Source organism: Botrytis sinoallii (genome assembly GCF_014898435.1).
Source record: "Botrytis sinoallii strain Bc 23 chromosome Unknown BSIN_027, whole genome shotgun sequence".
NCBI lineage: Eukaryota > Fungi > Ascomycota > Leotiomycetes > Helotiales > Sclerotiniaceae > Botrytis > Botrytis sinoallii.
In genome coordinates, this window is record NW_024066054.1 from 776,350 (window position 1) to 787,382 (window position 11,033).

The 11,033-nt window shown below is 37.9% G+C and overlaps 2 protein-coding genes across 2 annotated transcripts; both read right to left on the minus strand.

The window, feature by feature from the left end:
- Positions 1-1,562: 1,562 nt before the first annotated feature.
- On the minus strand, positions 1,563-4,801 carry EAF02_010860 (uncharacterized protein). The gene is made up of 2 exons (XM_038906908.1): positions 3,733-4,801; positions 1,563-3,613 (listed from the first exon to the last, which is right to left on the minus strand). The coding sequence occupies exons 1-2, from the start codon at positions 4,149-4,151 to the stop codon at positions 2,710-2,712; spliced, it is 1,323 nt and encodes a 440-aa protein (XP_038753456.1). The 5' UTR covers positions 4,152-4,801; the 3' UTR covers positions 1,563-2,709.
- A 2,190-nt stretch (positions 4,802-6,991) lies between these two features.
- Positions 6,992-7,204, minus strand: EAF02_010861 (uncharacterized protein; the record flags this gene model as incomplete). The annotated part of the gene is made up of 1 exon (XM_038906909.1): positions 6,992-7,204. The coding sequence occupies one exon, from the start codon at positions 7,202-7,204 to the stop codon at positions 6,992-6,994; it is 213 nt and encodes a 70-aa protein (XP_038753457.1).
- Positions 7,205-11,033: the final 3,829 nt, after the last annotated feature.

Genomic DNA, 11,033 nt, shown 5'->3' on the forward strand with positions numbered 1-11,033 from the left:
TATCGAACATACTTACCGCACACCGTGATGTTTTGTGACATAATCCCTGCAAAATTCATGTTTTTCTATATAAACTAAAATATCATATAACTGATACAATTATTAATATTAAATTATAAAACTTTGTGATAAATAATATGAATCATTATTTATATATAAAATTTCTAATTTATTTTTAAATATTTTTATTGAAAAGTTATATGAGTTTTTAATTGAAAGAGTTCAGAATTTTTAACTTGTAATGCTTTTCCTATACAAAATAAGCGAATTTCTAGAAAATTTCGAATTTCCAACTTCAACCCCTCAAAAATACTATTATAAAAATATTTAAAAATAAATCATATGTTTTTTTAGATAATTCAAGTAATTATAAATCTTTATATAATACTATCTTCAATTTTATCTTATATATTTATTATAAATAAACCAGGGTATAAAAAGCTGAATAATCGTATATTTTAGCCGGAAAAAGCGTTACATGTGCGGTGAGTAGGTTCCAGAACTCTTACCTAGTCACTAATCACTAATCACCATTCAACTTAATTTACCCATCTATAAACACCTACCTACCTATAAACACCTACCTCTATATCAGCGAGATAACAGACGTGAATTAATCACTATAAAAAAGACCTAGAAAAAAGATCTTTAACATCTAAGATCTCTTCTCGATATCATATTAAATAATAAAAACACTCAAGGTTCATATAAAGAAAACTTAAATCTTCTTTTGATTTTTTCAAATTGTAATATTTAATTTGAAATGAATTTATAATCTGTTAAAAAAGTCCATTGAAAGAGTACTCAGTTTCCATCTGGTTTTTCGCTCATGTAGAGCCTACATACTCCTACAACCAGTAGGTAATTACACCCGATTTAATAACTCGTTTCCAAAAAAAGAAGCGAATTTTTGTATCTTATTAATTTTATCAAAATGAAAAAATTCTATTTCAATTACTTCTGTATTTATCAATATATTTTCAAATTGAATAAACTCTTAGAATAATTAATATCTCAATTGAAAGAATTAATTTATAGTTTTACAAATATATTAAAGGGTGTCACGGGATCACCTCTGGGAGTATTCAGAAGCTTTACCGCTGAGCTAAACGCCCAAAAGACTAGGAGGTAGAACTGGAAGTTCTACCTTACTCTCACATATATAGCAGGACAGGACAGGACAGAAAGGGCTTAGTGTCACCCTGTGACAAAGGGATATTTATAAAATTGAAAGTAGTTAGAATATAAAATTCGATTTTGAAATTGAAATTAACATATTTCTAAACTGTTTTCGATATTTCGTCTCGAAATTTCCAATTCGATTAATAACAATTTAAAACAATCAAAATCATATCAATAATACAGTTCATTATTCTCTATCATTTAATCAAGTTTTCAATTGAATTGGATTATAATTGATAAAGGTATTATAAATTGAAATTGGAAAATCTAACATTCAGATGTTTTTGATAAAGCACTGAAATTTAAGGTTTTGGAAACACGTTATTAAATTGAGTGTATTATTACCTACTTTATGATGTGGTAATAACTTCTCAAGCACAACAGACAGACAGTGTACACTTCATTCATATAATCAGAAGTACAAGCAAAATATGTTCAAATCCATTCATTCATTCATCTAAATTTCATTTCATTCAACTCATATCAATCGCCTTCATCTTGATCTTGATCTTAATCTTTATATCTTCATCTTGTTCTTTTTCATTTCATTTCATTACTTCAACTACACTCCCCTTTTTCTTTTCCTTTCCCCTTTCTTCATGAGAAAAGAGAATCACTTCCTTCCCTCCATCTCCTTTCCATCTCATCTTTATACATCACACCCTAAAGTCATTCCAAATCCAAAAGTGTGTGATGATCCCATCAATTCGATTCGATCCAATCCGAATCGTGTCTATAACGACAGATGTAAGCCCAAACCAAAATTAGGTTATGCTATGTTATGGTAAACCATTTAGGAAATCCATCTATAATCCCTTATCCCACGCTCATTACATCCATCCATGACATTAAAATCCCCTAATTCCTCATCTTATCACCACCACCAACAAAACAACTGAAGTAATAAAGAATAATCTCAGAATCTATATTCAGCGAGAGACTTTAAAAAGTAATTCTCATTAAAAAAAAATGAAGAGAATATACATGTATAGCGAGCCCAGCACAAACTTTTCTCTATAAAAACACCCCCTAAGAGAAGAGGTAAAAGCGGCGGTAACTCTAGCGATAGTTGGACGGTTTATTCACACAAAGTGGGCGAATGAATAAAAAAAGTGCCCATATCCATAATCAACCATGATAGGTGTATTATGAACAGTAAGAAATGAAGTAGAAATCGAAATGTTTTAGCCAGAAATCGCTTGCCATGTCGAAATGACGCAGCAGATCGGCATGGTTCAGTTGATTCCGGCAGTATTATCATTAGTATATACTGTGAGGAACTCGTGTATCCAAATCTTCGAATTGAATGGTCCCGAAAATAGTTAAAAGAGGTATATGTACAAATCTTCGAACTGTCCAGTAATCCAGGGAATGTCGGAAATCGGAAGTCGAATTAGGATAGAAGTCGCTCATGTGGAAACGCCGTAACATGATAATGCCGTTAAATCATGATGAGAATTTCTATCAACTTGGAAAGTTAAGAGAAATTACTCTTGTCGAGTGCAATATTATTGCAGATGTGAAAAATCACCTAACAACGACCTCACTGAGCTCACTATCCGAAGCTTGAGATGCTAGGGTATCACCTTCCCATGCTGAACCGTTTTCATCAGTTGGGCTTCTTGATCCAGAAGAAAATGAAGAGGATGATCCCATGGTCCACTCGTCACTGCTATCATGACGGAAATCTTGCTCGAGAACTGTAAGTCCGTATTCGTAAATGCCGGTAGGTGCATCACCTCTCTCAACATAGTCATAATCCCAACGGAACATCTTGTCTGATTGGATTCTTGGCAAGAAGTTTGTCTTGGAGATGTAGAAAGCAATGGCGGCAAGGAAACCTCCGGCCACGAGATCAACGGCATAATGGTGAGATAGATACATAGTTGCCCACCACATCCACATGGCGTATCCAATAACGAATGGTCTGAGTTTTGGGAAGCAATGGCTCATGAAAAGTGCTTCCAAGACTGCATTACCCGAATGCAATGATGGGAAGGCTCCAAACACTAAAGGTGATGCGGTAAAGTTCGTAGTGTACATGTCAAAACCGAACAGTAAATCGATTCGCGCGAGACCTGCAGGTGATCCTTCCATGGAATAGTTGGCAGGCGCAAGACCATACAAATTCTCATACCATGGAGGCGAACAAGGGAAGATCAATTGAATGGCAACCCCAATAATGTTCAAATAACCGAAAGTTCGTGCGAATACTGGTACGGTACCGGGAGGACCGAAAAGGAACATCAAGGCGGCCCAAACAAACGGTCCTCCAAAGTGTAGAATTCCGTAGGGTAACCATGCTAGGACATCAAGAACGACATATTGGTGTGCCGAGAGAATGTTGCTAATATTTGCGCCATAAAAGATGTTTTCGAGGGCAGGTAGAACTTTAACCCAGATATGTGGTCGATATTCGGCAGGAATAAATCTATGAAATCTGTTAGAAACAAAGCGGTCTGGCATGTATTTGATGTTGGAGAGGAGTTTCAGAGTAGTTCAAAGAGAGCGACAAAGTGAATCGCAATGTGAATTGAAGGGTACACATACCGAGCATTGAAAAAGAAAACCAACCAGGTGAAGATTGGGAGAACTGGTAAGAAGAATTGTCTTGTTACTGGCATGAGAAGTGCAAGCATCAAGAGAGTAGCAGCTCCAGTCTTCATGAGAGGCCCAGGAGCTTGACTGATTGAAAGCGAGAAGATTGCGATAATGATCAAGATCAAATATTGACCATCATACACCGACCATCTATGTGACCTAAGAGCTCGTAATGTATCCTTTGGATTGAAAGACGTCTCAATTGAAGCTATCGATGAAGCCGGAGGTAAATTTGAACGAAACTTGGACCTCAGCCTCCTTCTCATTCTACGAGGTATAGGATTTGGTATCGACGGCCATGAGAACGGCATTTTGGATTTTGTAAATGTTGGCGACGTTGTCGACGAGTAATAATTTGTTTCCGGCATGGCAAATTATGAGGGAGGTAAAGTTACCAAAGGAATGATCAAGTAGAAGTCGACGATGTTGAAGCCGTTGGACTTTTTTTTGTTCACACGGTGAGAGTGAGAGTGAGAGTGAGAGTGAGGCGTTTCTACGGGATCGGCGGATACGCGCAAAGGAAGATGGCGGAGTTTAAGAGGAAGGATGCTGATTTATAATTGACAAAATGTAAGATTATCTCATGAATGATGGATAATGTTTGTTTGTTGATTTGTTTGTATGTGTTTTATTGTGAGAGAGTGAGAGAGAGAGAGAGAGAGAAGATGTGATTATCTAATTTTATCGAATCATAAAATTGTAATTGTAATTGTCGTTGTCGTTGTAGTGAAACCCAAAAGTATAAAAGACTTCGGAAGGGAAGGAAGGTCAGGTAGAACAGGTCAGAGGAGAGGTGGAGGGAGGAGTGTGATGTATAAGAGAAGACTGATTGTGATTGATGAGGAAAGAGGGAAGAGGGAAGAGGGAAGAGGCGGATGTATGATGGAAGTGATGGAAGTGATGGAAGCAACAAAAAATAAGAAAATCGGGTTTAGGAGGATATGGCGCGAAACTAGCCAAGTAGTCCGAAGGTACCAAGTACCAAGTAATGAAAAGAAGGTCTTTTTTGGATCTTTTGGATCTTTTGGGTTGTTAGTCTTCTTCTTCTTATTTTAGTCCCTGGTCCTTTTTAGGTTTCCTTGCCCTTTCCCTTATTCTCCCTCCCTTCTTCCCTTTGACTAAACTGGGGCCGGGATCTCGTCTGGGTTTCGAGCCACCAGGTCTTTTTTTAATTATGACTGGGTTCATCACTGATGTCAGCTAAGCTCCGGGGCAATGGGCAATGTAAAAAAGTGAGAGAAGAAAGAAAAAAGACTGCAGGTGGATCTTGGCAAGGGAATGAATGTACGAGTGATCTTGGCACATTGATTCATAGCAAACAAAATATATGATCAAATCCTAGGACTAGGTACACTCATACGGAGTACGGAAGTGTAATCAAGGTTCTACTGGTATTTTTTGCAGTTTATTTCATTATTGATTGATTTGTTTATTGATTTTAATCTCAATGGTTTCCATGTGAATTTGTAATGAATATGATTGTTTGTTGAGTCTTTCTTATAAATTGGTCATCATATGAGAAGTTCTAGTTCCAAAGATTAATAACGAAAACGGTCGGAAGAAAGGTAAAACAATATCAAGAGGTGAGGTGAGGTGAGGTGAGGTGAGGGCTGTTTGAAGTGAGTCTTGCATATCTAGGTAGGTAGTCAAGATTTGAAAGTACTGGTCAAGAAAAAAATCTAATCTAGCTACGCGCTTCAATCCTCAACAGGCGGGTAGACCTGTATGTAAGTAATGAATTGTTGTTGGAACCTTTCGAATTCAGATCGTACATCGTATATCGTACATACCTAATATGGACATACACCCATCCATCCAACCTCCAATCTATTGCTCCGTTCAGCAACCTAAAGAATACCAATGCGAGCTATCCGAATCCGACTACGATCAATCATCGCCGCCACACGAGATTTCCAAGGTTGCAATGGAACGGGAAAACTTGGAAGGAACATACTTTCTACTTACAAATGCGGCGGGAGACGATACCAAATTATGTCAAACAGGGTACCTGCTGATGTATATGATTGGATTCGAATGAATGGATTACAAATGTTTAAGCTGCGAGATTACTCGTGAAAGAGTTTCGAACAAAGAGAAAGAGAAAGAGCTGCTTGCGATATCTACTAGGTCCTAGGTAAGTACGAGTACGACAGAACTTAAAAGATAGGTACAATACCATCTATATGATTGTTATTTATATCAAACTGAGATACTATCAAAGACATCGACTGTTTGATAAAGATTATCAACTCTTCACAGCCATGCGGATACCACCGTATACCACCGTATACCACCGTATAGCATATCAAATAAGATACTTTTCCCAAAGTCCAATGCTTCACCATGATGATAAGCTCCATCTTTAGCCCAATCTCCATTCATTCCCCATTCATCCCCATCATCCCATCCTCTCGAGCCTCTCGGAGCCTCTAATTGCCTGCATAATTTTATGCAGTGGAATCGCCAGACCCGGAAAGAAAAATGGCTGAGGATGACATGATTGGATGAAATCCCATGTCTCGTTCATCAACTTTCGCACATCAAAATTTAAAGCCCCTTGTCGTGAGAAACAAAGACCGCTTTTCCGACATGCCGTCTGCGTCTGTCATTGGCTGTATTGGACTTCATAGTCCTCTTATAAGGCTTCCTCGCAAAGATTCTTCACTTAAAGGAAATGAGGATGGTGAAGGATGAGTGGTGATACCGCAGTAGGAGTAGGAGTCGCAGAGTAGCAGTAGCAGTACATATCTAATAAGTATTGATTCAATTCAATATCGAAATTACGGCCTCGACACATCTTTCAAGGGAAGGGAGAGAGGCGGTGGTATATCATTTTGCAAATGATTGGTCTCAATCAAAGTACTGGATACATATGTATGTACAGATTACAGATTATGGTTTCGATGCCCCTGATGAGACGGAAACATCCAACCTTTACTCAACAATTCCTTTGCAGTCTGTGAAACCCTCAAATGATATCCCGAGGGCGCATGCGGAGGAACTCCAGGTTTTGAACTCTCAGCTCCAACAGTTCGCATCAAGGACGTCTTCAATTCATCTCAACTCATCTCCTTTCATGCCCTTGAGGACGTCGTCGCGTTGTTTTACGAAAGAAAGATTCACATGCTCCAAGTGTCGCTTACAGCTTTTCTCAGCCACTCACCACAAAACTTTTGATGTTATAGGATTTCCATGGCCATGTACGGAATCAACCTCCTTCCACATTAACTGCGGGGTTCCCAATGGGTATACTTTTTATGCTGTGCTGCTGCGCCAGTGTTGTCCGTGTTTTCAGTTGATGACTGCCTGGGTCAACGTCCACCATTTCCATGGGTTCTCTACCACCCAGCATTGCCCAGCCACCCACGGAAGCGCGTACCAAAATTCCCATGATGAGGATCATCTCAGCACAAATCGTCATGTTTCACTACTTTTTAATTGCTCATGAGTCGTTATCGATATCAAAGCTCAATACGCCTCGCTATCTAAGTATCGTATCGCGCCCCAAGTCTGGCAAGGCAAGTCAAGATAATTTAGCGCAATGAGACATCTTGAGTCTTGACAAGAACAATACTGGTGTACCGTAATTGATATGATGATGCTGATAACTTCCAACAGTGCAGTGCCTCTTTCATCAGTGGGCGCAGCGCAATCAACGAGCTACACATTTCTTGGTATATAAATACGCCTTGCCGTGCTTGTCGTGCTTGTCGTCTAATAGCCTCAAAGTTACTGTACAATGACTGTAAGCTCCGAAAACTTCGGTAGATGTCGAATCCAATCAATTCCATCATTCACACATCGCATCCGCACCAAAACGTCTCCTGATGCGACGCCACCTCGAATTGCATAAATCCCATTCGGAACGGAGAATCAGCGATAATTCGAACGAACTAACTAACTGCCTTATCGATCTATCAAATCTTCAATTCCTCATCTCGAATGTATATCGTGAAATCTCATACCGATACTAGGTAGTCTGTATATGTACCTACACACAACCTCACGCGACCACTTCGCAAATCGAACTACTGTAGAAGCTCCAAAGCCGAGCGAGTAACCTTCATCGCCGTTCTCCCACACACTAATCAACACATGTGACATATCACAAGAACCAGCCCAAGACGACTGACCAGGTAGCTATTTCTCTCGTGTCAGACCGATACTCCGGAACTTCTAGATCGAGAAACGCACGATGGATACCTAGATATTTTCATCAAATTATGGAGTCTTCCTTTCCTCTAGTCCCTTTACCCAGACATCTTTTGAAAAATCACTCCACCCAGTTCCACCGACTATTGAAAGAGCTTCGAAGCGTCTATCCACCTATCGGCACCAACTCATCATCACGGATTTACCTCCGTACTTGCGTCACGAATCGAATCGTAATGCTGAGGCATCGGGATTCGGGATGTACATATGTATTTGTTCGTCCTTTTATACGGTGTGTGGTGCATGGATAGTTTTGAGACGGTGTAGTGTATGGTGTAAGATACATATATACTCGTATATAACCTTAAACTGTACTGTACATACTTTCAAACTTCTTCTTCTTCTCTTCTTCTTCTTCTTCTTCTTCTCCTTAATCCCCCACCAAATCAAAATTCTCCTACCTCCTACCCGTTGTCATCAATCATTAAATACTTAAGACTCACTATAAACCATCATGAATTAGATATTTATCATATCAAACTTCATCTCTCTCTATTAATTTTCCCTTAGATACCCCTCTTCAATCTCTATTCATAGTTAATCAGTCTCCTTATCCAAAGTCTCCTTATCCAAATTTCCAATTCAATTCATACCGCACCGATACAATTCACCCCCTCCCTAGAATAAATAAAATACAATATAATATAATACAATAAAATCTCTTCTCCCTATCTATCTAGTAACTGTACATATGCTTACTTCCTTACTTACTTACTTATTATATCATCTCATATTAGTCTATCCCTCATTACTATATCATACTATCCCCTAAACTACTAATAGAAAACATCTCACTCTATTAACTAATCAGAACATCAGAAATTTGAGCATTCTCATCATCGAAATATAAGTCTTTTATAGTAATATCTTTTAAATCATTTCACACATATTTTTTAATAAAAAAAATATAAATATATATTTAATTTATTTCATATTATTTCCCTAATAAATTCTAAATTTCAAATTTAATATAAAAGCTTTTAATTATAATATTGTTTATTGAATTTTTAATAATTAAACTTGTATATGGATTATTTAAGATGTTTTAAGCTAGTAGTTTAGAGGATACTATATTATATCATATATCCAGTTCAGCGAGTTCAGCGAGTCCAGCAAGTTTAAGAAGAAATTCTATTCGTTCAATTCATCTCAATCTCAATCATCTCAATCTCTATCTTAATCTTTATTTCAATTTCTATTTTATTCTCTCTTTTAATTTTAATTTCAATCTTTATTTCAATCTTTATCCTCAATCGCTATTTCATCTTTATGTCAATCTCCATCTTTATATAATCCCTTCTCATACCTCCTTATCCTCCTTATCCCTCCTTATCCTCCTCATCCCTCCTCATCCCTACACCATACAATATAATTTCCCACGCGCATGGGAATGAGGCGGCAGGCGGGCAGGCGGGCTCGAACATCGGAAATATCTATCATATAGAGTATTACTTGCTAAGTAAGTTACTAAGTAAGTTTACTAGGTAGGTAGAAACCCTTTTCTTTTCGCTTGTTCCTTTCGCTTTTTCTTATAAAGACTGCCCGGCTGGCCGGCTTGTTGGAACTTGGGATTTCCGTGTGTATAGTGAGTGAGGGTAGGTGAGGGTGAGGGTTTTTGTTTTGGGTTGGAGTGGAAGTTGGGAGTTTTAGGGATGGATGCAGACAGGTGGACGCAACGGGATGGGATGAGATGGGATGGGGGGTTGTTTTCTTCAGTGGGGGATGAGGGATGAGGGACGAGAGATGGTTGGGTGCTCATTGCTTTGTTATGGTATGGTGTGGTGTGGTGTGGTGTGTTTGTTATATTTTGTAACGTTTGTTATGTTATGGAATCGAAGGTAGGTAGGTAGGTAGGTAATTTAGTATAATGTAATCTGTTTCTTTTTTCTTTTTTTTCTTTCTTTCTTTCTTTCTTTCTTTCCCTCTCCCTTTCTCTCTATAGAACCATCCGGACGGAGAACGGAAATGAAGAACGGAGATGGAGATGGAGATGTAGATGTAGATGGGAAGAAAATAGAAGAAGAAAAAGATGGATACTGCTCCGAATGAAGATGATCTCTTAATTGATGTCGTCTCTTCGCAAAAAGAATATAGGGAAATGGATAGAGAGTGAGAGGGAGAGAGAGGGGAGAGAGGGAGAGAGGAGCGAGTGAGAGGGAGAGAGAGGGAGAGAGAGGGAGAGAGAGAGAGGGAGAGAGAGGGAGAGAGAGGGAGAGAGAGGGAGAGAGAGGGGGAGAGGGGGAGAGAGAGGGAGAGAGAGGGGGAGAGGGGGAGAGGGGGAGAGGGGGGGGGGGAAGAGAAGGAAAGTCGAGGAGAGGGGAAAGGGAAAGGGAAGTCAAGAATATATTTATATATTTATTAATCTATTATCTAAGTAAGACAAATGGATAGGTATTTAGATAGATATTTAAATATAGCATAATATATAAATATACAGCTAATGTGAGCGAACTTAGTGCGGGTCACGTGTTCCTTTTAGTAGCTAGTATTTATAGGTCTTCTTTGTATAATTTAGAAAAAGCAATCAGTTCCTATTTAATTTTTTATATGCCTTGTAAAACAATATATAAAAACCTCCTCCTTCTCTTCTCTACTAAAAACACTATATCTCAATAACTTCTTTGTAATATATACGAAGGACTATTTTATACATCTATTATCTTCTACTTTTTTATACTAAACAAATTAATAAAAGAAAATCTATCTATATAATTTTCTTTTTTTATTTCATTCCTTCTCTATAGTATGTTATATACGATAAGATTATCTAAGTTATTAGTTAGTGATTTATCTAGATAGATACTTACTCTTTATATTATATATTCTTACTCTATTTTTTATTTATTTTTTTTATTCTCTTCTCCTGATTTCATTGAATCCTATATAGTATAAATACAAATGCCTATTTATCACGGAGGTAATAGCTATGTCTAATGGTCACTTTGATCAGGAGATAGGTATATAGAGTGATAATAAACTAGATTGACTTGAGGTGTGATCATAAGGATCATACCTGCTTTATATACCCTGATCAGGCG

Bases quoted from the DNA above. Each gene is read 5' to 3' on its own strand.
- EAF02_010860 (XM_038906908.1), bottom strand. From the start codon at position 4,151: ATGCCGGAAACAAATTATTACTCGTCGACAACGTCGCCAACATTTACA. The intron at 3,614-3,732 runs GTATGTGTACCC...CAGATTTCATAG, and splicing joins GTTTTCTTTTTCAATGCTCG to ATTTATTCCTGCCGAATATC.